At 44.0% G+C, this 26537-nt stretch overlaps 1 protein-coding gene across 1 annotated transcript in view; it reads right to left on the reverse strand.

The window, feature by feature from the left end:
- The window catches only part of LSM14A (LSM14A mRNA processing body assembly factor), a 612302-nt gene that overhangs the window by 522965 nt on the left and 62800 nt on the right, over window positions 1-26537 (reverse strand). The window contains exon 3 of the mRNA XM_044081890.1: window positions 3656-3788. Within this exon, the coding sequence (XP_043937825.1) occupies window positions 3656-3788 (133 nt within the window). The remainder of the gene's footprint in view (window positions 1-3655; window positions 3789-26537) is intronic.

Consider the following 26537-nt stretch of genomic DNA (forward strand, 5'->3'; position numbering starts at 1 on the left):
ACACTGCTGTGTCTAATTAAGCATGAGGAAAAGATACAAACAGTTCTGACTTAGTCAAATCTTTAGTTCTGTGAGTGCAAAAGCTGAGCCATCTATGAACATAATCTGATGCGTCTGTTAAGGTTTGGCTGGCAGGGGGTAGAGTGAAGGCCTGTCCCATGTTTTGGTGATATGCCTTTGCCCACCATAGTAACTCCTGCTGTAGGCAGGGAGTGAGAGGAATCATTGTTTCCAGACTGTGACAATGTTGACTCCATAAACTTTTTAGGTATCACTGAAGTTTCCTCATATGCAGTCTTGCCTATGGAATCAGTAGGATGTCATGAACCCCAAAGCCTGCAGAGTTTGTCTTGCAGATAACTGGGTTTTTGTTGCCATCAGTTTGAAGTAAGTAGTCAGTTGCCTTTGTTTGTCTGGCGTAAGGAAAGCCATCTGGGCAGTTGTATTCAAACTTGCACCAAGGAATGTTATCATTTGAGAGGGTACCAGTTGTGATTTATTTTAATTTATTGTGTACCTAGGCATATTAGAAGCCTTTTCACAAATGCCAGGTGCTGAAGAAGAATGTTCTTGCTCTCTGCTTGAATGAGAAATTTGTCCAAGTAAGGATATATCTGTACACTTCTTTGTCTGCAAAAAGCAATTACTGGTGCCAGGCACTCTGCAAAAACCAAGGGCGCAGTAGATAAGCCAAAGGGCAGTGCAGAGAATTGGTAATGCATTAAGCCAGCCTTGAAACGGAGGTATCTTCTGCACGATTCCCTTTACCTTATTGGGACATGTAGGTATGCCTCTTTTAGGTCTAATGTCACCAGCCAAGCATTCTTGCCCAGCATGGGCAGAAGCTGTTGCAAAGTTAGCATTTTGAATTTTGGAATGTCCAGGAATGTGTTCAAAATTGATAAATCTAGTATTGGCCTCCAGGCCTTGTCCTTTCTGGGTACCAAGAACAGTCTTGAGTAAAAACCTTGTCCTTTTTCCTGTTCTGGTACTGGCTGAATAGCCCCCATATCCATGATGGACGTAACCTGTTTCTGTGCCTCTGCCCACTGATTTTTTGGGCAGATCCAGCCAACTGTTTGCTGTTGGCAGAGTATGGAAATGTAATCTGTATCCCTGTGATACTATGTTTAGCATCCACTTGTCCTGGGTTAACAACTGCCAATTTTGAGCAAAAAGTGCTAATTTTCCCCCTAAGGGTGCTGCCAAAAGGTAAGTGCTTGGTGATGGCAGAGGGAAGTCATTGGGACTGTTTACTGTAGGGTTGCGCTTTATCTCCTCTAGATTTGGAGGTAGAAGCACCCCATTGCTTTGACCTGTAAGAATCTTGTGCCTGGTGTCTAGAACCTTTAGGGTGTCTGGATTTGCCCCTTTGAGCTCTGTCGGACACATGAAAGGACCAATTTTTTGTAGGCCAGTGTCTACTGAATCTTGGTGGCTGCACTTATAAGAAGTCTTTTACAGTTTGCATAGACTTAGCTTTGTCTTCCATTTTATTTAAAACCTCTTCTGCCTTAATACCAAACAAAGTATCATGCTGTAAAGGTGCATCCAGTAATTTTAGCTTTGACATGATCAGGCAAATTTTGTTCTTTTACCCAGGCATGCCTCCTAATCACAGATCCAGTAACTGCGGCCCTGCAGGAGGCCTCTAAGGAATCAAAACCACATTGCAAAGTATGCTTTCCAACTTGCTCAGCTGCATGCAATAATTCCTGCAATTCTTTATTTTCTGCACATTCAGGAATCAACATCATTTTCTGTTTCAGCAATCCCATAACATGTTGTTGATACTTGAGCATATGAAACTGGCAGTTTAAGGCCCTAATTGCCAAGGTTGCAGATGTATAAACCTTCTTTCCCCATCTATCCAGTGCCCTTGAATCTCTGTCAGAGGGGGTAGGATTTTTTGCTGTTGAGACCTTAACTCCCTTTGGACCCTGTGCAATAGTTTCAGTGTCAGCAGCAGGGTTTCTAAATAAAAAAATTGTGTGAGTCAGGGACCCTGTAATATCCGTCAGGCTTGCTGGAAGCCAGAGGTAAGGAGCCAGGAGTCAAGCTTGACTCCGAAAACACATCATCCACAATGTCTAAAACACTGGGTATGGCTAAAGGCCTGTGCTGAGGGAGAAGGAGGAAATCCCTGAGCCTCTTTTTTTGATTCTGAGAAATCTTGACTCTCCTAGTGAAAATGCTCCCTCAAAGTATGCAAGGTTTCTCCAAATGAATAATCCTCAGGAGGTGATGCAGATGGGATAGATTCCTCTGCATCAGAATTCTCATAGGGAGGTATAAATAATTCCTGATCAGAAGAGGAATCAGAAGAAATAGAAACCTGATCTGAAGATTCATAATTAGTATCTTGCCTAGGCCACTTATCAGGAGGGGGTTGAGAACCCCTGATCAAGATAATTAGGTCTTCAGCCATTTTGATCTGTTTTTTTAGGCATAGCGGCCTGTGCACATGGCTCATGCGTTGGTTTTTTTTAGCTTTAGAAGTTGCTTTTGTTTTTGGTTTTGCAGCTGTCGTCATTTTGACAGCAATAATCAACTACAATTCATTTTCAGAAAATTCAACACCCATAAAAACTGAAAATATTTTCTAAATATGCAAGAAAACCTTATAGATCAGACCTATGTAATTCTGAACAAACCTATATACTTTCCACAGATTCTTAAGTGTGTAGAATGAAATCCATTACTTTACTAGGCAATGCAGAGAAATTATCATTACTTATTATGAAAATATGTGAAAGACAAGGATTTTCATCACTGAACTGCCTTGTCTACCTTCTTGGTTATTTCTATCAATGATGTGGCTAACAAACAAAAAAACTCATCAGAAATTACAGCCATATCCTTTGTGCCGTAACTATCTTGACAATTAAAGTAGCAGTTCCTTAGTCACCTAACACCTCTCAACTAGTCTGCTCAAGAATTCAAAATAAAGCCAAAAATAATGAAAGGAGGGCAGACAATTTGCTTAAAAGTTAACAGAACAGGTTTTGCACTGACGTGCATTTCTAGAACAATGAATATGAAACCATGACTGGCTTTAACTATCGGCAATCCCCAGTGATTTACTAGAAAAATCAAAAATATGAGGGGGGACAGGACAAAAATGATGCAAGAACAGGGACTTCTTTCGGCTTTTCCCAGTTAGGAGTTGCCACAGCGGATCACCTGTCTGTTCATGATTGGCAGTGGAGTTTTACGGTGTCGAGTTGCCAGCCCGGCACCCAACCTTCCACAGAAGGCACACACATGCACACTCTCTCGCCTAGGGGCAATTTAGAGTGTCCAATCCACCTACAGCATGTCTTTGGGATGTGGGAGGAAACCCACGCGACCACAACCCAACAGCAGTTTCAACACATTTCATAAAGCTCATTATGGTCATTTAAAAGAATGCTTCAACAAATTGCTGTGTTTAGTTTTCTGGAACCTCTTTTTCAGAATAAAATTTCACAGAGAACTGACAGTACTCACCACTGCAAAGAAACCTTCAACTTTCACAAAACATTCTGAAAAGGTTTCATTTTACAATTAAACAGGCTAGATAAAAATGAAAGTTTTTTTCCATTGGCATTATCTTTTAGTACAGTAATGGTTACATCATTTCACCTCAAAATTATTTCATAGAAAATATACATACCAACTCCGACAGCACCATACTGTTGCCCTACCAGAGGACTAGAGCTAAACTGGCTGTATGCTGCGATTCTGCCAAAAGGAGCATAGGAATTAACAGGATGGTACTGGGATGAACTGGAAGTACCTAATGAAGACTGGAGAAAAAATGCAGAAATAAATTGCTTTACAAAGCAAGAACTTTTACCTGCACAAACAAAACAATATAGCTGCAAGTAAAAACAGCTTACTGAAGTTAATGACTTCCAAGCATGTGATAAATTAAAACATACAATGATTCCAAAAACAATTTTGTTGAAGGGCTCTTTTCCATCCTGATAAACAGCACTGCCAAATGGGAAAAAAAAAAAAAAGAATCAGCTTCTCTGCAAAATTAAAAGCTTAAAAATTGGATCAACTCTCAAGGATCAGAAGCTGTCCCTCGTAACAGTACACAGGAAACATAATTCGATACATACATCAACTCAGATGTTACCTGCCCTTCAAGAAAAACTTGCTCATATTAACTCCATAAGTCCAACGCCATCTATACATTTTTGAAACAGGCACTCCATGTGTGTACTTTTTTGGTCCCTGCAGAAGTACTATTTTACAAACAATGGCTTCCAATGACAACATACAGCGATAATGACTGTATAAAGCTGCTGCTCTCAAACCAAACCCTAAAATTATTTTTCAGTGACAAAGGAGTACAAAGCACACGAGCAATGCATTTCAAACAGCATGTTGAAACAGAAGAATATCCACTGATTGAAGTTTGGGAACAGACTCAGGACCATCACAATGATAGTAATGGTGGACAGAGAACACTTCACTGCTAGTCTTCCATTCCCTATGAAAGGGATAATGTGCTCCACAAAAATATTTTAAATCAGTCCTTCTAAGATGATACCCCAAACATGTCTGAAAAGACAGCAGTCCATCTACCAGAGTAGTAAGCTACACATCTGAGGCTGCAGCAACACCTTGCCTCTAAAAAGGAAAACACTAACACTTGGTGGAGGAAAGAACAGTTTTGTACCTACCATAAATGTAGATGTTCGAGTGTAGACACTGCTGCAGTCATTACACTTGGGTTATCCTGCCGTCAGGCAGTCCCGCAGTCGGCCAGAGTTCCAAAGTCTTGGTCCGGCATCCGTTGCTGTCGCCTCCTCCCTGACGTCAGTGCGACAGGGGTATATAAGATGCAGTAGACGCCATTTTCTTCAGTTTTTCTTGCCCCAGATGTCAGGTGCCTCTAAATATGTAGGCAATTCCTATTACTAATAAAACATACATAGGAAAAGCAAAAAACAACTTACAGCTACCAGCAAATACTCCCCATAGGTAGTAAGGGTAGAAGACACAGGTACGTACCAGCCAGTAAGAGGGGAAGGAGGGAGGGTAACCTGGACTGCAGCAGTGTCTACACTCTAACATCTACATTCATGGTAGGTACAAAACTGTACTATGTTCATCATGTTACACTGTTGCAGTCATTACACTTGGGTGGAAACCCAAAGCTGAGGAAGGGTGGCTGGTCCTATAAGGCATTAGGGGTGGCTATAAGGCCCTGCAGCATTGCAGTGGCGAAGCCAGCTCTGGATTTAGAGTATAGAGGCAGATGGTAATGCTTGGTGAAGGTGTGTACAGAACTTCAAGTTGCTGCTTCCAAAATATCCTTGGTAGGTACTCCCTTGAGGTAGGCAGTTGAAGTGGCTGTTGCCCTAGTGGAGTGAGATGTAATGCTGCTAGGTACAGGTTTTCCATGGTATGTGTAGCAGAAACATAAACAATGTCCTACCAACTTTGAAATGGTCTGTTTTGAAATGGCTTTCCCCTGTGGTCCTGCAGCATATGCTACCAATAATTGCTCAGATTTTCTGAAAGCTTTGGTTTTGTCCAAGTAGAAGCGTAACTGCCTGTGAATGTCCAAAGAGTGCAGTAGTCTCTCCCCTTTATTCTGTGGTTTAGGATAAAAAGTTGGCAGGTGAATAGTTTGGTTTAGAGCCACACTGGATACCACCTTTGGCATAAAAGTAGGGTTACTTCGTAAAGACACCCTGTCCTGGTGGAAAATGAGGAAAGGTTCCACTGCCATTAGAGCCTGTAATTCTGAAACTCTTCGTGCTGATGCTATTGCCAGGAGCACTGCAGTTTTCCAAAAGATATATTTTAATTCTGCTGTGTTGGCTGGCTCTAAAGGAGGTAAAGTTAGCTTCTCCAAAACAAAGTTGAGGTCCCAAGTTGGAGTAGGTGCTCTACAGGGCAGTCTTATGTTTTTTATCCCCTCTGAGGTACTGTTTTAACAGAGGATTAGAGAAAATTGGTGGATCTGTGTTGTAATGAGCAGGGATGGCAGAGGCGTGGATCTTGATGGATGAGAAGGAGAGTCCTTTATCCAGCATCTCGGTTAAGTATTGTAATATCTGAGGAATGTTTGGGACAAGAGGGTCAAGGCTGTGAACTTGGTTCCAGGCACAGAATCTCTTCCATTTATCCGAATAGGCTTTCCTGGTACTAGGCCTTTTGGCCTCTAGAATGACATCCATAACAGCTTTGGAGAGAGGCATTGCTTGCTTGACTAAGGAATCTTCCATGCAGCTAGGTTTAAGGTCTTTAGCTGGCTGTGTAGTATTTGTTTGTTGTGCTGAGTCTGCAGATGTGGGATTTGAGGCAAAATCCAGGGTGGTTCTTGTGCTAAGCCCCTTAAGATTGGGTTCCAGTGCTGGCGTGGCTAGTCTGGTGCAATCAGAATCCTCTTTGGCTCTTCCTGCCTGGCTTTTATGAGTACCTTTGGCAGGAGAGGTAGTGGTGGGAAAGCGTATACTTGTAGGTTCTTCCAGCTGAATGAGAGGGCATCCACTTTCCATGCTTGTGGATGGTAACTCCTTGTGCAGAATTTTTGTAGCTGGCAGTTTATTGGGGATGCAAACAGATCTATGTCCGGGCTCCACCATTTCTGTGTTATCATTCTGAATATTTGTGGATTCAACTCCCATTCCTGGGGATCCATGATGTTTCTGCTTAAGTCATCTACCAGTGTGTTTTTCTCTCGTGGCAGGAACTGCGCTTGCAGATGAACTTGAAGGTTTATAGCGGTGTTCCATAAGGTCATAGCTTGTCTGCACAGGGGGTAGGAGTGAGTGCCCCCTTGCTTGTTTATGTACCACATAACTGTGGTGTTGTCTGTCTTTAGGAGTAGTTGTCCTGGATGCAGCAGGTCCTTGAAAGCTATAATCACATTTTGTACAGCTAGCATCTTTTTGATTGATGTGAAGATGCCTTTGTTCTGCGGTCCACATGCCCTGAATACATTTGCCTGCCATGTGTGCTCCCCAGACGTAATCCGATGCATCTGTTGTCAGTGTCTACCTGGCTGTGGGTTGTGTAAAAGGCTGTCCCTTGTTGAGGTGACAAACTTGAGCCCACCATTGAAACTCCTGTTGAAGGCAAAGGATTAGTGGTATAACTGTTTCCAAACTTTGACAGTGTTCAGACCATACATTCTTTAGGTACCATTGTAGTTTCCCCATATGCAGTCTGGCATATGGAATTAGTAGTATGCAGGATGTCATGTAACCCAAGGCCTGCAGAATTTTTCTTGCAGGGAGCTGGGTCTTTGTTGCCATCAATTGAAAGTATTGAGTCAGTTGTCCTTGTTTGTCTGGCGTGAGATAAGCCATCTGGGCCATTGTGTTCAAGCTGGCACCCAGGAATATAATCTCTTGTGAGGGCACTAGTTTTGATTTCTTTTCATTTACTGTGTGCTCCAGGCAGCTTAACTTCTTTTACAAACGCCAGATGCTTTAGAAGAATGTCCTTGCTCTCTGCTTGAATCAGGCAGTCATCCAGGTACGGATAAATTTGAATTCCTTTCTGTCTGCAAAATGCAATTACTGGTGCCAGGCACTTTGTGAAGACCCTGGGCACAGTAGATAAGCCAAAGGGCAGTGCAGAGAATTGGTAGTGCATTGAACTAGCTATGAATCTGAGGTATCTTCTGCAGTTTTGTCCGATAGGAATATGCAGGTATGCCTCTGAGGTCCAAAGTCACGAGCCAAGCTTTCTTGCCCAGCATGGGAAGAAGCTGCTGTAATGTCAACATTTTGAATTTCGAAACATCCAGGTAAGTGCTTAGAGATGAAAGATCCAGAATGGGCCTCCAGGCTTTGTCCTTTCTGGGTACCAGAAAGAGTCTTGAGTAAAATCCTTGTCTTTGCTCCTGTGAGGGTACCTTTTGAATAGCTCTCATATCCATGAGTGCTATAATTTGTTTTTGAGCCCCTGCCCGTTGATTTGGTGGCAGATTTGGCATTCCTTTTAACCTTGGCAGAGTGTGAAAGTGGAACCTGCAATCTTGAAATACAATGTTGAGAACCCATTTGTCTTTGGTGATCATTTGCCAATTGTGGTAGAAGAGTGCCAGTTTTCCTCCCAAGGGGGCTGCCAAGAAGGATTTGTTTGGCAGCTGTAGTGGGGGCTGCCAAGAAGGATTTGTTTGGCAGCTGTAGTGGGAAGTCATTGGAGCTGCTTTTTATATGGCTGTGGCCTGCCTTCCCCTTCTTTCTGGCCTGATGCAACCCATTGTCGAGGCCTGTAAGGACCTTGTGTTTGACCTCTACCTCTTGGACGTCTGTATCTTCCCCTTTGATGTCTGTCTGTAATTGGAAAGGACCAATTCTTAGTTGGTCAGTTTCTGCTAAACCTAGGAGGCTGAACCTGCAAGAAATCCTTCACCGTTTGCATAGATTTTGCCTTATCCTCCATTTTCTTTAATACCTCTTCTGCCTCAACTCCAAACAACACATCCTGCTGCAAAGGAGCATCCAATAATTTTGCTTTAACATGATCTGGTAACGTATGTTCTTTTAACCAAGCATGTTTTCTAATGACAGAGCCTGTAACTGTTGCTCTGCAGGAGGCCTCTAGAGAATCAAAACCACATTGCAAAGTACGCTCCCCCACTTGTTCAGCTGCATGCAATAAATCCTGCATTTCTTTAAAATTAGGAGGATCTGATTCTGGAAGAAATTTTTGTTTTAACTGAGACAGAAAAAAGTGCTGATATTTTAGCATGTCAAACTGGCAATTTAAGGCTCTCATTGCTAAAGTTGCAGATGTATATACTTTCTTTCCCAATCTGTCTAATGCTCTGGAATCTCTATCAGAGGGAACTGGATTATTGGCTGATGAGGCCTCAACTCCTTTGGGTCCCTGAGAAATAGTTTCAGGGTCAGAGACAGGGCTTTCATACAGAAATTTATCAGAGTCAGGGACTCTGTAGTATCTGTCAGGTTTAACAGGGGCTGGAGGCAAGGAATCAGGATTTAAGCTGGATTCAGTATACACATCATCCACAATATCTAACACTGGCGGAATAGCAAGGGGTCTGTGTTGAGGTAATAAAAGGAAGTCTCTGAGCCTTTTCTTGGATTCTGAGTAATCCTGGCCTTCCCAGTGGAAATTAGAAGTTATGTACCTACCATAACGTTCCATGTTAGTTGCCCTCTCTCGCCTTCTTTCTTGCTGGATGGGTTCGGAGCCGATCCTCGGCTCCGACTCTGCACTTGCTAAGCTCGAGAGCTAATTTTACCAGCTCGAGGCAACCCTATATCTCATGATGCAAGGCGGAGATTACTCAGATCTCGTTTGGTAGCTAAAGAAATAGCAGTATTTTCTTCCAACTTAGGAGGAAGAAAATAAGAAATACTAAATATCATAACCCTCTAGAAAGGATCCACATAATCTAGTGACACTAGGAGTTGAAACAGCTAGAAAAAGGTAATAACCTCTTAACAGAAGATGCATAATCTTCTCGGTCTGACCAGGCTAGGGGGAAGGAGGGCGGGACGCAAGAAAGAAGGTGAGAGAAGACAACTAACATGGAACGTTATGGTAGGTACATAACTTCTAAATGTTAAGTTGTCAATCTCGCCTTCATTCTTGCTGGATGGGACCGCGTCCCTAGACCTCTATCCTGGGTGGCTCAATGGAACAGACTCTTGAGAACGGTGGAACCAAAATTTGCTCTGTCTCTGGAGACCAAATCTAATTTGTAATGTGAAACAAAGGTAGGAGGAGAGGCCCATGTGGCTGCTGCACAAATAGTGTCTATTGGAAGTCTAGCTTGAAAAGCTGTAGATGTAGCTAGAGCTCTGGTAGAATGGGCTTTTGGGTTAGAAACCAACTCTTTGCCTCTGAGCTGATAAATGTAAGTGATCACGAAGACAGCCACCTAGATAAAGTTACCTTAGAAACTGGAAGGCCTTTCCTGTTCTCTGCATAGGATAGAAAAAGTTGATCAGATTTCCTAAAAATTTTTGTCTTATACAGATAATATCTGAGCTGACGGTGAACATCGAGATAATGTAACTTTTGTTCAGCTCTATCAGAATAATTCGGGAAAAATACTGGAAGATCAATGGACTGATTTAGGTTAGTCTGTGATGCCACCTTTGGAAAGAAAGACGGATTAGTTCTTAGGGATACCCTATCTTTGTGGAATATTAGATAGGGAGGGTGAACACAGAGAGCATGAAGCTCAGATACTCTCCTGGCAGATGTAATGGCAACTAGAAAAAGTGTCTTCCAAGAAAGCAATTTCAAAGAACAGGCAGCTGCAGGTTCGAACGGGGAAAGAATCAAGGATGTTAAAATTAAATTTAGATCCCACTGTGGTGGGGGGTCTCTAATTGGAGGTTTCAATAAAAAGATACCTCGAAGGAATGCCTTGCAAAGTTTGTGACATAATGTTGTGGTCCAAAAAGCCTATATGAAAATTTGAAATGGCTGCCAGTTGAACTTTCACTGTGGAAGAAGAGGATCCTGAATTAAAAATGTCAGCTAGGAAGTCCAATACCGAATGAATTGGAGCAATATAGGGGTCTATGTTCCTAGCTTTTGCCCAGAAAGAGAAACGTCAACATTTACTAGTGTAGATCTTTCTGGTAGAAGATTTTAGGGAAGCTACTATGATATCCCGTACAGGATTAGAAATCATAAGAAGCCTGGCTAAGGATGGAAGTAGAGCAACCAAGCAGTGAGGTTGAGAGAAGGTATGGATTGGTGCAGTTGACACGACTGGTGGGTCAGAAGATCTGGAACCGGGTCCAGACGCCATGGCTGTACCAAGAGGTAATGATGTAGGAACGGAATCCATATCTGTCGAGGCCAATAAGGGGCAATGAAAATCAACTTGGCTCTCAAGGCGGTTGCTTCCTGAATTAGCTGAGGTATCAGCGGAAAAGGAGGAAAAGCATAAAGAAGTCCCTGGGGCCAATCTTAGGTTAGAGCGTCTCTGGGGGGATGGCCTGGAAGGGGGAAGAGAGAGAAGAAGTCTGGGCATTTGCTGTTTTGAGGTGTAGCGAAAAGGTCGCAGCAAGGAAGGCCCCACTTCTGAAAAATCTCTTCAGTCACTGACTGTTTGAGAGACCACTCGTGAGGCATGAGAATAGCTCTGCTCAATCTGTCCGCTATGATGTTGGATTTCCCGGGGATGTGCATTGCTATCAGAAACCAGTGAGAGGAGATTGCCCACTGCCAAAGTCTGAGAGCCTCTCGACACAGTGGATAGGACTTGGTTCCGCCCTGTTTGTTTATGTACCACACTACGGACATATTGTCCGTTTGGACTGCAATAGTTCCCAGGGGAAGAGAGTCGTTGAGGGCTTGCAATGTTAAAAGCACTGCTCTCATCTCCAGAACATTTATGCGTAGATGGCACTCGAAAGGTTGCCAAGTGCCATGGACCATTCTGCCCTGATAATGCCCCCCCCACCCGATCAGGGAGGCGTCCGATGTAACCGTGGCAACCGGGGCAAGAGGAACAAATGGTCTGCCTTGATGGATTTGAGGGGACGATATCCACCAAGTCAGATGTCTTTTGCAAGTTGGAGTTACTATGATCTCGTGACGCATGGGAAGTTGTTGAAAGGACCATTGGGTGAATAGCATCCATTGTAGAAGCCGCATGTAAAAGCGGGCGAGGGGAAGAAGTGTTATGGCGGCCGCCATAAGACCCAGTACTTTCAGAGCAAATCTGGCCTGAATTTTGTTGCTGAATAGAATCACTTGGACGTGTCTTTGAATGTCCAAGATCCTTTGGTCTGTCAACCTTGCTGAAAGTTGTACGGTGTCCAATCTTGCGTCTATAAAAGTAATATATTGACAAGGCGACAAGGCAGATTCTTCGAAATTTATAGAAATTCCTAGCCCTCTGCAAGTGTGAATAGTGTAATTTCTGGCTTGGAGAAGCTGATGCCTGGTGGTGGCAGTGAGGAGCCAGTCATCTAGATATGGAAACACCTGGAATCCTTGACGTCTCAGGTGAGCCGTAACCACTGCCATGCATTTGGTGAACACTCTGGGGGCTGTAGTGAGTCCAAAGGGCAGGGCTCTGAATTGGAAGTGACTGGTCCCCAACCGAAAGCGGAGAAATCTTCTGGAGCGTCTGTGAATTTTTATGTGATAGTACGCATCCTGAAGATCTATCGAGCACATCCAATTGTCCTTGCCCAGAAAGGGCAGAATGGACTGAAGCGTGACCATCCGGAATCTTGATTTCTTTACAAACTTGTTGAGTTTGCTCAGATCTAATATTGGTCTCCAGTCCCCTGTCTTTTTTGGAACTAAAAAGAACCTTGAGTAGATTCCGGATCCTATTTGGTCCGCTGGGGCTGGCTGTATGGCTCTTTTTACTAGCAGTTTTGATATTTCTAGTACTGCTAGTTCCCTTAGACCGGGTGGAACGTCTGGAAGGGTTCCCTTTTGTTGAATTGGGGTTTGAATAAAGGGAATTTTGTAACCCTCGGATATAATTGACTGTACCCATTTGTCTTGAAAAAGGGAAAGCCAGGCTATTGGGTACAGCGATAATTTTCCCCCGACTGCCTCCGAAGGCGGACAATCGGGCAACATCTCAGGGATGCTGGAAGGGTTTGTCAGAAAGAGGCTCTCTGCTACCCTGATTCTGCGGACCACCTCTGCCCCTAGGGCGGCGTCTATTATTGTTAACCCCTCTGCCTCTGGGGGTAAACTGACTTTGTGCATCAGGCGTGACTCCTTGAGATTTGCGGAACCACATTTTCCCTCCCTTCTGTCCTTTGGGGTAAGGTCTAGAAGGGGTGGAGAAACGGACTCCTATGGCAGAAAGAGTCTTGCCATCTTGTTCGCATCTAGTCAAAGTGTCTTTCACTTGAGGACCGAACAAGGTCGAGCCATCAAAGGGGGAGTTTGTGAAAGATGCCTTGAAGGGGTCTGCAAAATTACAAAGCCGCATCCAGGACTGATGCCTTAAAGCCACTCCTGTGACTGCGGCCCTACTCACTCCATCGGCTGCATAAGAAATGAGCCGCATGCAGGAGTTAGCAATGGAGTTAAGGATTCCTAGCTGTGAGCTAATCTTATCCTGAGACCCAGCAGCTGACGGATCCTGTAAAACTTCTCCCAACTCTTTAAGAACATCTCTTTGAAGGAGGGTGAAATGGCATAAGTAGTTCAGCGATCTCATGGCAAAAGTCGCTGAAGAAAAAATCCGCATACCATATCTGTCCATAGTCCTAGAATCCTTATTAGGAGGATGGACAGGTACTGAAGGATCAGCTAATTCCTTCTTGGTGGTAGCAGCCACCACCATGGCATTAACTGGGACACCCTTTGTTAAATATTGTCTATCTTGTGGGGCAGTAATAAATTTTGAAGGTCTCCTGGGGATAGGTTCCACCGAATCTGGAGCCATCCACGCCTTCCGAGCCACTACCTCCATGAGAGGGTCGAAAGGCGGAGACACCCAGGAGGTGGAGGGTCGAGATCCGAACGCCTCCAGGTATACTGACTCGTCCTCGGAGGGATTAAGGGAGGGCCAGTTCCCCCTCTGTTTAAGGATTTCAAGGATGCCTGAAAATGTGACATCCTCAGAGGAGGACCTTGGGGATCCCTCCGACTCATCCAAGTCAGTATCTGATGTAGTAGACTCAGGGGAGTCTAAATGTTTCCTCTTACATGTCCTCTTACGGGGGGGTTCTCCTGAAGGATCAGGAGAAGCCTCGGAAGAGGAAGATATTCCCAATGGGGAAACCTGAGGCGTTGGATCTCTGGGTCCGGGAGCAAGAGAGTGGGAAGAGACGTCAGCAGGCACTGTAGTGGGAGGAGCTGATTGAACTGTCCGTTGACTAAGCCCAGGGGCTAGTACACTCCTCATCACCTCGAAGGCTCCCCCGTCAGAGAGACCAGAAAGTTCCCACTCCGAAGAGATAGGAACCCCAGGCCTCACCGAGAGGGGAAGGCTCCGAGGCAGATGTCGGGGCCGAGCTCACCAACGCCGAAGCACCGAGAGGGAGAACTGGGTCGGACAAGGGTCCGATGCCACTCGCCCCCTCGGAGCCGACGAGAGAGACTAGACGCCCGGATCCCTCCAATGAAGGTGTCAAGGAGGAAATCGGAGCCGAGGACGACGGAGCCGAAAGGGGTGGTATCAGCTCCGAAGTCACAACGGTACCGGTTCCGAGGAGCTCCGGCTCCGAGCTCTGTAAGAGAGTCGAAGGAGGAATGTTCGGTGGATGTGACATAGCTACCGTCCGTTGAGATGGGCTATGGAGTATTTGGGCCAATGCCTGAGACTTTAATAGTCTACTCACCACTCTCTCAAGGTCGTGATCCGATAGCCTGGATGACAGATAAGAACGGCTCCGATGGCTCCGCTCCAAGAGCAAGGGTGATCTCTGAGCCGAATGAATGGATTCCACTGAAGGGGACTGAGATGTCTTTTTTGACATCAATGGAGCCATCGGAGCCGAAGATACATTGGCTCCAGCCGGAGCCGACACCGAGTGTCTGGACTTGACAGTATCGGCGCCAGATGGAGCCGATACTGAGACTGGTATGGAAAGATCGGCTCCGGCCAGAGCCAATCTCGAGCCTGGTGAGGAAGAACCTGAAGCCGACGGCTTGGAAGCCTGAGCCGAAGGCTTAACAGGTTTCGAGGGCTTCCCCAGCGCCGACTTAGTCGGGGAGCTCTCGGGCTTTAATAAGCTCCTTAATATGAGTTTATTTTTTCATTCCTGCAAGACTCTTGGGCTGAAAGCATGACAGATAGCACAAGAGTCCTGCAGGTGCGAAGGTCCCAGGCAATAAACACAAGAAGTGTGACAGTCTGTCAGAGACATCTTCTGACAGCACGAGTCACACTTCTTGAAGCCTGAGACCTTAGTGTCCTTCGACATAACTGTGTCGATGAAACACCAGTAACACACTCACACACAAAAACACTCAGTCCAACAAATTAAATTAAATTAAACAGGGATAACAGACAGACACACACAAAAAATCCCTGACAGGAAAAATTTAGGGAGGGGAAGGCCTAAGGCCTAACTAGGGGCAAGGGAATATTTACTCAAAAAGAAGGGAACACTGACAGGAATAGGGTTAAAGTGAGTCGGTAATTAACCAAATATAATATTTATATATATATAAAGTTAAAGGGGGTAGACAAAAAGTCTCTAAAAAGTTCACTTACCTAGAGCTTTTAAAAGAAGGCACCTCGTTAGCAAAGCGGCAAACGAGATCTGAGTAATCTCCGCCTTGCATCATGGGATATAGGGTTGCCTCGAGCTGGTAAAATTAGCTCTCAAGCTTAGCAAGTGCTGAGTCGGAGCCGAGGATCGGCTCCGAACCCATCCAGCAAGAATGAAGGCGAGATTGGCAACTTAACATTGCTCCCTCATGGTATGTAGGGTTTCCCCAAAGGAGTAGTCCCCAGGCAGTGAGGCTGATGGAATTGATTCCTCAGCATCAGAATCCTCATAAGGGGGTAAACAGTATCCTAGGTCTGAGGAAGAATCAGAAGAGATGGACACCTGGTCGGATGAGTCAGTCTGCATCCTGTCTAGGCCTTTTATCAGGAGGGGGATGGGACCCCCTGATCAGAGTAATTAGGTCTTCGGCCATTTTGAACATTTGTTTCTTAGGCATGGATGCCTGTTCTGGAGAATGCTGTATTTGTTTCTTTGACTTTAAAGGAGGCTTAGACTTAGCTGAGGGTTTAATGCTTAACTGAGTAGGTCTGAAGACACTCTCTGTAGCTGTGGGTTGCTCAGCTACTCCGGTTCCCTCTGAAAGGTTAGTCTCGGTAGGCTGCAGAGCTTGTGCGTCCGAAGGCCCAGCCATCTCCACGTGGGAGTCAGAGGCGGCTTGTGGTTCTACAGAAGCGGTCGTCAGGGGCTGCGAAGGTGCCTCGCTGAAAACCGGAGAACTGGTGACTGGCCTAGAAGAGGCTTTGACGTCAGTTTTGGGCCTCGGATGCCTATCCTTGTCTTTGTGCTTTTTGTGTATTCCGGTCGTCGGAAGTTCCGACGGCATGGTATAATTGAATTTTCTACCAAAATAATGTCAGGCAAAATCAAACAGACGTTTCATAGTGCGCTTGTTAAACCTAGCACAAAACCGACAACCAGTAGCGTCGTAGTCAGGGCCTAGGCATGGGATACAATAGGAATGGAAATCCTTATGAGGTATTTGCTTCCCACAAGAAATACAGTAAACTTTTACTGACATCGGTCTGAGGCAAGAAAAAGTTTCCCCAACGGGGTACTTAGCTTTGTAGAAGACTTCGGTTTTGGATTCAGAATGAAAATCTCAAGAGACAGCCAACCGGCACTTGCGAACTGCTTTTGCTTCGGGCACCGCGCGACAAGAAAGACTGAAAAAACGGAGTCTGCTGCATCTTGTATACCCCTGTCGCACTGACATCAGGGAGAAGGCGACAGCAACCGACGTCAGACCAAGACTTTGGAACTCTGGCCGACTGCGGGACCTCCTGACGGCAGGATAACCCAAGTGTAATGACTGCAGCAGTGTAACATGATGAACATCATGCATTCTAACAGAACCAGATAATGGCACAATGATTACTCCGTAGCAAGACCAAACACAAAAAACCCACTGCTGAAGCAGTTGCCCCTTTGGCAGAATAAGCCCAGGTGGGCCGGGTTCAGGTTTCTAGCTGGTCATAAAATCCAACATAACTGACAATCCTGTTACGAATAAAGTGCAGTTTTGTAAGATCTTACCATAACAATAGATACCCTACTTTTTTACTGTTGCAGTACTCGTCACATGTGGGATATACTGCTGAGAACAGCCTAACATCTAATCAGTATATCAAACCTTTAGATCAGAGCGATGTACGTCAGCCATACGCTCCACACAGAGACACAACGCATAAAGATGACATACAAATGCTACAGCCTCAGAAGTTTAGTGCCCCAGAACAACTAGAGCAATGCCATGAAAAATACAGTCGTCCATCCAGGAAAAAGAGAAGGGGGGAAAAGGGCAAAAAAGACCCCTCTGCCAGAAGTGTTCCTGACAAGAAAAAAGAAGGAAGGGGTTGTGGCAAGAGAGAGGAATTGAACACTGCAACAGTGAAAAGTACAATATCTAATTGTTAGCTGGCCTTTAGCCTAGCCACCTATCTTACTATCCCCCCCACTGAACTTTCTCTATCCTAGCTCTCTTCTTTCCCTCCAATCTTCCACTGTACCCCCCCCTTACCTCTACTTCCTGTTCTTGCCTGTCCTCCCACTTCGCTCAATTGGACTATAGCTCTACTACCTCAGACCTTGTGCCCCCATGCCCTGCCCTGCCAGGGTTTCCCCATCTAACACCATAGTCTAGCCCCAGATATCCTGTGCTCATTCCCTCCTCAAAGATTTAGGCATAGTATCTCTTTCTGAGGAAGATAAATATCAGAAAGTTAGGTGTAAAATAGCTTTTCCATGAAAGTAAATTGCTATTCAGTTAACTCCAATCCATAGCCCTCTCCTAGCTGACTGCTTTCCATAACTGCTGCTCCTCTAGGACAGTGCTGCTACGCTCACTTCGCTCCCCTACCCCCATTCCCACCCACCCCATTACAATTATAGCCACTCCCTCCCCAGCTCAAACACCTAATCAATCAATCTAACCACACCCTCAGTCCTCACTCACACATACCACACCCTTGTCACTAACTCCATTAACTGCTCCTCTACCACACACTCAATAACTCCTATTCTCACTCACCACTCCGCCCCCGCTACAAAATGTAACATAAAAGAAGAAACAAAATAATAAAATGGCTTTCCTGCACTTAAAGGTAGTATTCTACACATTAACTACTTTGGTTCTCCTCTTGTTATCCATCCTTACATCCTACCACACACAACTTCATCTCACCTATCCAACTCAGTGGCAAACAGAAACCACAGCCAATACACTAAAGCGAAAACAGTTTTCTACATCTCCATGTGACCTTACCCCAACTCAACACTACTCCTATGTTAATAAACCCACACACAAAATTAACTCCTACTTACCCCAGAAACAAATAAAATACTACAAAAACTACTTAAGCTCTACCTATACCCAACTCTAAAACTCTCTTGCTGTGGAGACATACACCCCAACCCAGGGCCCATTTGTTCACTCCACCCAAACCTAAACCAACCAATCTCTCTTTATAGCAGGCCAACCTCCTCTCGTCTGTTCTTAAACATTAATGTAAGAAGTATACTTAAAGTTCAGGACCTCCATGCACTATTGGCTTTATAAAAAACATATTTAGCCATACTAACAGAAACTTGGCTTAGGCCAGAACACCATGATAATGAGATCACACCCCCTGGGTACAATATTATACGGAAAGATAGGCAAGGGAAAAAAGGGAGAAGGTGTAGCCATTCTGTTTCAAAATAATCTCACATCAGAAAAGCACTCCCAAGACATCAATGATATAGAACTCATTCTTGCTAAATTAAAACTAAACTCTAGCAAACACAGTCATAGCAGGTGCCTATATCCCACCAGGAAACAATATTGACACTATGTAGAACCTCCTCCACTGGATAACTATCTCCCATCCTCAAGAGACCATACTCTTAGGGGATTTTAATATTGACTTGACTTTACCAAATACAATCCCTGTACCTACATTAAACTACATGGGTTTACCCAAGTCATAGATACCCCCCCAAGAGTCTATAAGAAAACCAAACAACAATCCATCTTAGACGGGATACTTCTGTCTGACCACAACTTAGTACACCAGTCATTCTGCCTACCTGACAATTTAAGTGTTCACCAACCTACCTTATAAGTAATAAATCCCAACACTAACCAACCCATCCTTAGAATAGTTCACAAAAAAAATTCAAACCCAAGGACCTAAACAACAAACTAAAACACTGTGACTGGTCTCCCCTTAATCACCTACCCCTAGACTACTTTAACTCAACCTTTCTCAAAATCCTGAACAGTCATGCACCAGCCCGTACCATCAGAGTTAAAACTAACTATGCCCCTCGGTTAACAAAAGAAACTAAAACCATAATGAAGGACAGAGATAGAGCCTGGGCTCAATTTCATAAACTTAAAACCACCACCACAAAATAAATCTTCTTAGCGCTCCGGAACAAGACCAAAAAACTTATAAAACTTGATAAAAAACAATTATTATAAAACCTTACAAGACAAACACGCACACAACCCACAGAAATTCTGGGCCTCAATAAATAGATTACTGCACCCAGGTTAAACCGGCACTCCAACACCCATAGTACCAACCGACAAGGAGGACATCCCCACCCAATTCAACAAATTCTTCACCGAAACAGTCCTAGCCTTATCCAACACCCTAAATAGCACCACCATTCCCACTCCTTCCCCAACCCCTACTACCCCTATTACACAACAACCCCCCCAGCTTCCTCTTGTCTCCAGCACTCAAACAACTCATTAGTAAACTCCTCAAAAAATTTGAAACCTACCATACTGTCTGCTGACAAACTTCCCGCTGATTTCCTTCAACTATCAGCTGATACCACATCTTACCCAGGGTCTATCCTCATAAACAGATCCACATCTGAATCTAAAGTACCTAACCTCTGGAAAATATCTCGTATTATTCCACTCCACAAAGGCGGAAACTCCCTTGAGCTCACCAACTACCGCCCAATTGCAATTTTTATCACCCCTATCAAAAATACTAGAAAGAGTAGTACATACACAACTAATGCAATACCTTCTAAAAAATAACCTTGTATCATCATCGCAACACGGATTTTGATCATACCACAGTACCACAACAGCCCTATTATCCTATACCAACATAATCAACACCCACAGAAACAACAGACTTTTTGTATCCTCTGTATTCTTAGACTTATCCAAGGTCTTTGACATGGTCAACCACAGCATTCTTCTCAAAACTATCTACCCTCAACCTAAACTCCCTCAGTATATCATGGTTCAGAAGCTATTTTTCAGGCCAACAAGTAGTTCTTTGGCAGGACCAACTAATCTCCTTTCTACCTGTATCCAATGGAGTCCCTCAAGGTTCCAATCTTGGTCCCTTACTATTCTCCATTTTTACAAATCAGACAGCTGCTTCCACTCTGTCTGACTCTATAGTGCAATATGCTGACGATACTACTATCATTTGCGCTGCCCCTACCTTAAGTAAGCTACAAACAATAACTTTACTCTGGCTGAAGCATGGTTTTCTAGCATAAAGCTTTTACTCAATCCCAGAAAAACAAAACTAATTCTCTTCAGTCCAAATAGATCCCCTGCACTAAACAATGATTCCACCATTAAACTCTAAGGACAATACCTCAATCACCCCCAACAGCACACACTAAACTCCTAGAAGTAGTAATCAATAATCTCAAATTTGATGTACACATAGCCCAAACAATCAAAGTTCAGAAAAAGCTTAGCCTCTTGTACAGGAATAAGCAATACATGACCATTTATACCAAAACCACTATTGCAAGAACCCACCTATTATCCACCCTACTGTATGCCTCCTCAATCCTGACTAATCTTCACCACAGCGAACAAAAGAAAATGGCATCTTGCTATAACAAGATTGCCAAATTTGCTACAGGTGCTGCTAATAGAGCCCATCACTGTCTTTCCCTCAAACAGCTCAACTGGCTTGAGTTGCCCCAATTACTTCTTACTACTCAACTCTCGACAGCCCACAAACTATACTACCTCCCTAAGAACCCCCCCATTTTACAGAATCTAATATAACCCTACACCACCACCCAAGCCTTAAGATCAACAGACCAAAATCTCAAAGGTCATCAAACATAAGAATGAAGCTGGCAAATCTCTTTTTGCCTGTACAATAGCAAAAGTCTGGAACTCACTTACAAAACACAGAACTTTTACAAGTTCTGTTCCACAATTTAACTACTCAAAACCCACTATTTTAACAATTGGCTGTGCCCATGTGACTCCCCAGGCTAATCTTCTACATTGCAGTGATGAATGATTCTACCAAGGATCACCTAATAGTGCCTAATCTCTAAATACTAATTCTTAACCAACAATGTTCTATTCTGTTGGTATCTACTTGTATATCTGTGAAGAAAGTTAAATATATTCCTATATACTACTGGCATGCCTTAAGAATACAATAATGTATCTATACATATGTCTGTGAAGAAATGTAAAATATGTTCCTATATAATATTGTATGCATTTAGAAGAAAGCGTTGTAATTCATAAAATGTTATTTGTTAGATTGTTTTAAGTGGAGCTTTTCTCCCCGGGCATCCGCTGAAAATGGACATGTGTCCAGTCAGGTTTTCCCAGTCATCAAATGTAAAATAAAATAAATACCATTATGGTAAGACCTTAACCAATTGCACTGTCTGTCCTCATTACTGTTGCATGTGGGAGATTACAAAAGCTACTGCAAGAAATGAGAGGACGATGAGAATGAAGAGCCTTCCACAAAACCATGAAGGATGGTCGTTGCAAAACCTGCCTCATCTTTAGAAATAACATCCAACTTACAATAGTTTAACAGAGGATAATGTTGCAGCTTCTAGAATGGATTTTGTATCCAGACCCTTGACGAAAACTCCAAAAGAGGCAACTGCCCTAGTAGAATGAGCTTGAATTGGAACAGAAAGCTGCTCACTATGAAAAGAATAGCAAGAGGAAATGGCCTTTAAAATCCAGGAGGATATGGTTTGCTTAAAACAGCCAAACCCAATGTCCTAGTACTAAAAGAAACAAAGAGCTGCTCAGATTTTCTAAAGGCCTTCGTTTTGTCCAAATAATATTGAGCTGTCTATTTAAATCCAAGGTATAAAAGCACCTTCTCACTAGCAGACAGAGAAATAAAAAAAAAAAAAGGAGAAAGTTGAACAGACTGACTCAGGGATAAGTCATTAACCACCTTAGGTATATAAAAGAATCAATATGCAGGAACACCTTTGTTCCTATGAAAAAACAAAAAGGGAAGAAATACCATGAGAGCCAAGTTCAGAAACTCTTGGCTGAAGAGCCACTAATAAAACAGTCTTCCAGATGCAGTGTTTCAGAGAGGAAGAAGCAGGCTCAAAAAGGGCCAGTGAGTTTTTCAAAGACAAAATTAAGCTCCCAGAAAGGAGGAATAGGCCACCTTGGAGGCCAGATATGAAGGACACCTTTCAGAAACTGATTGACATCAAACAAGAAGCCAAAGGAGAGGTCAAAGGCAGACGGGGCAGAAATTGCTAACAAATTAGCTTTAACAGAGAATAAGCTAAGCCAGCATTGAGTAACTCACACAAACACAAAAGAACCAAAATGGACCACCAACGAAAGAGATCCAGGTTATGTTTGACACATCAAACAGAAAATCTCTTCAATTTAGCTACATAGGATTTTCTGGTAGTGGGTTTACTGGCCTCCTGCAGAACCCTATGCACTTCCTCAGAAAAGTGGTGTATAAAGGGGATCAAAACCATACCAACCAAAGGGTCAGCTGAAGCGTGGACAAGGAAGCGTGAATGCAAAACCCTCGTGTGAGAAGATCTATGCATTGAGGATTGCCCCAGCCAGGTGAAAGGGAAGTCAGGGCTGTCTGGGCCAAAAGGCAGTCACCAGCAAGATTCTGGAAGTTGGTCAAACTTGTGCATGACCCTGGAAAGCAAGGAAGAGGAGGAAAGACAAAGGAACATCTCATCTCCTTCCACTAAAAGAACACAGTCCACCAAGACAGAGGACGTGGAGCTCTGCAACAGAACAGAAGTGGTTTGTTCATAGGAGAGACACTTGGAGTACCCTCACCAACGAACAATGCCCAGAAACTCCTCCTTGTGAAGCATCTATTCACGAGGTTGTATCTTGGACGCTCTCAAAGAGTCTGCCACAAGACTGTGCTATGAGGGAATGTATACTGCCTGAACAGTGATATGATTGCAGATAGCCAAGTCCTAGGTCTGAAGAGCCAGTCTGCAAAGAAGACTTTGTGCCCCTCCCCTGTTTATCTACAATGACTTTGGGGTTACCTGCAAAAACATTCAGAGGGTCTGGTACCCAAAGGGAATGAAAGGCCTGCTGAGCAAGATAAACCTCATCTCTTTGATGCTGATGTGGTTTGACTTTTTATGTAGGGGTGTTAAGAGACAATGAACATAAAATACTGGAAAAGGTTCCCCTATCACAGATCGGAGGAGTTTGTGAAGAGCTCCTGAGTAGGAGGAGACTGAGAAAGCAGACATGGATTGACAGAGATCTGATGAATCCACCAAAAAAATCTCTAGTTTGAGATAGGGTAATACAGGGACTGGAAATTCCAGAAGGTGGCAATACTGGAGCCAGACAGTTTTGAGATACCACTAGAACTTTCTCATGTGAAGTTTTGCAAAGAGTAGCACGGGAATGGTGAATGTCATGAACCCCAGAGCTCCGAGAAATTCTCTGGTAGGAAGAACATACAGGAAGAAGAGAATGAAAATAAGTGGTCATGGACAGAACTTTTGGGGGGGAAGAGAAGCCAAGATTGCAATTGTCTGAATTTTGCAATCCAGGAAAAAGTACAGTTTTGTACCTACCATAAATGTAGATGTCCGATAGGAATGCATCTGCAGTCCTTACAAATGGGTTGTCCTGTTGTCAGGCAGCCCTTCGTTCGGCCGGATTCCAAAGTCTGGGTCTGGCCTCGGCTGGTGTCGCACTTCACCCGACGTCATAGCTGCAGTTCTTCGGGTATAAAGGCATCAGCCAACGCCATTTTCCTCAGTGTTTCTTGCCCCAGATGCCAGGTGCCCTCTTGGAAGGCTAAATTTGGATAAATGCCAATGTTTCCAAATAGTAGAGAGCAAACACAAAAAATAAGCATGTATGTAACATATATACAAACAAATACACCATAATAGATCCCCCCTCAGCTAGCTATAAGATGGGCAAATACCCTAGGAGTACCACAGAGGGGAAGGCGGGTGGGTAATCCTGACTGCAGATGCATTCCTATCGGACATCTACATTTATGGTAGGTACAAAACTGTACTATGTCCTTCAAGGATGCATCTGCAGTCCTTACAAATGGGTAGAATACCATAGCCAAACCAGGGGAGGAGGAAAGAAGAGATTATGGTGTAGTTAGGATCCCTTGCAAAACAGCAGTGGCAAAACCTGCTCGGGATCTAGAGTATAAAGGTAAGTTATAATGCTTGGCAAATGTATGCACGGAGGTCCAAGTAGCAGCCTCTATAATGTCCTTGGTAGCCACTCCTCGTAAGAAAGCTGTGGTAGTGGCTGTAGCCCTTGTAGAGTGAGGTCTGATGTTCTCTGGAGTTTTCTTTCCATGGTAGGAATAACAAAATCTAATGCAATTTCCTATCCACTTGGAGATTGTCTGCTTTGAAATTGCTTTTCCTTCCCTTCCTGTTGCATATGCTACCAGTAGTTGGTCAGTTTTTCTATTGCCCTTGGTCCTGTCCAGGTAGTAGCGTAACTGTCTATGTACATCCAAGGTATGCAACAGTCTTTCTGCCCTGTTCTGTGGGTTGGGGAAGAATGTAGGTAGGTGGATAGCCTGATTTAAAGATACTCTGGATACCACCTTAGGCATAAAAGTAGGATTTGTTCTCATGGACACTATCTTGATGGAAGTTCAGGAAGGGTTGCACTGCCATTAATGCCTGTAGTTCAGATACCCTTCTTGCTGAAGTGATTGCCAGCAGGAAAGCAGTCTTCCATGATAAGTATTGTAATTCTGCTGTTGCTGCTGGTTCGAAAGGAGAAAGTGTCAATTTTTCTAGCACAAAGTTCAAGTCCCATGCTGGCAATGGTGGTTTCCTAGGAGGTTTTACATTTTTAATTCCTCTCAGAAACTGCCTGAGCAGAGGATGCAAGAATACAGGAGGATCCAAGCTGTATTCTGCTGAAATTGCTGATGCATGTATCTTGATGGAAGAATAGGACAGGCCTGAGTGGAAGAGCTCTGCCAAGTATTCCAGGATGTTGGCTATGTTTACCAGTGACACATCTTCTCCCTTTGCAGTATTCCAAATGAGATAGCTTTTCCATTTTGCTGCATAATTTTTCCTTGTTGAGGGTCTGCGAGCCTCTAGGATAATGTCTTTAACCCTTTGTGATAAATTTGGGTTAATTGATCTTATGTAATGTTCCAGGCAGTCAGCTGCAGAGTTTTCAGGCTTGGATGCAGGATGTTGTAGTTGTTCTGTGTTAACAGCAATGGAACCAGGGGTAGTGTCCATATTTGTTCCCGAGACATGCTCCTTAGTAATGGGTACCAATGTTGCCTTGGCCAGTCTGGAGCTATCAGAATGATCCTTGGATGGTCTTCTTTGATCTTCAATAGCACCTTGTGCATCAAAGGAAGTGGTGGGAATGCATATGCTGTCAGGTTTTTCCAACTGAAAGATAGGGAGTCCACCTTCCAAGCTAGTGGATGGTACATCCTTGTGCAGAATTTCTTTAGTTGGTGATTGCGAGGGGATGCAAATAAGTCTATTTCTGGGAGTCCCCATTTCCTTGTAATGGCTTTGAATATGTCCGGATGCAGCATCCATTCGTGGGCATCCGTGGTAGTCCTGCTTAATATGTCTGCTAGAATGTTTTCTTTTCCTGGTACAAAAATTGCTTGTAACTGAATGTTGTAGCTCAGAGCCACATTCCATAGGTCCAGTGCCATCCGGCATAGAGGGTATGAATGTGTGCCTCCCTGTTTGTTGATGTACCACAACTGTGGTGTTGTCTGTCCTTATCACCTGACCTTCTCGGAGAAATGGTCTGAATGTCTGTATTGCCAATTTTACTGCCAGCATTTCCTTTAGATTTATGTGTAGGTGCAGCTGGTCTTGAGTCCATAAGCCTTGTATGCACTTGTCCAGCATGTGGGCCCCCCAACCGAGGTCTGAGGCGTCCGTTGTGATGGTTTGGCTTGGTTGAATGCTGTAGAAGGGCAATCCTGTGTTTGACAGGCCTGAGCCCACCATAGGAACTCTTGCTTCAGGCATGGGATTATTGGAATTTTGGTTTCTAGGCTGTGCTTGTGTTGAGACCATAAATTCTTTAGGTACCACTGTAGCTTTCTCATATGCAGTCTGGCATGAGGGACCAGTATTATGCAGGATGCCATGAAGCCCAGGGCTTGCAGTACTTTTCTTGCTGTTAGATGGTTCAGCTTTGTTAATGCCAAGAAGTAGAGAGGAAGTTGCTCTTGCTTTTCTGCAGTTAGGAATGCCATTTGCTTTGATGTGTCCAGCTCTGCGCCCAAAAAGGTTATTCTTTGGGATGGTATCAGCCTTGACTTTTTTATGTTGACTGTATATCCCAGAACTTGTAGCAGGTAAATGACTCTTTGTAAGTCTTCTGTTAGCTTGTTTTTGTTGTCCGCTTGTATCAGGCAGTCGTCCAGGTACGGGTAAATTTGGATTCCTTGAAGCCTGCAATGAGCAATTACTGATGCCAGGCATTTCGTGAACACTCTGGGCGCAGTAGATAAGCCAAAGGGCAATGCTGAGAATTGATAATGCTCTGATCCTGCAAGAAATCTGAGGTATCTTCTGCAATTTGGTCGTATGGGGACGTGCAGGTATGCCTCCTTGAGATCTAGAGTT

Source organism: Protopterus annectens, chromosome 8.part1, assembly GCF_019279795.1.
Source record: "Protopterus annectens isolate FY-2018-M chromosome 8.part1, PAN1.0, whole genome shotgun sequence".
NCBI lineage: Eukaryota > Metazoa > Chordata > Ceratodontiformes > Protopteridae > Protopterus > Protopterus annectens.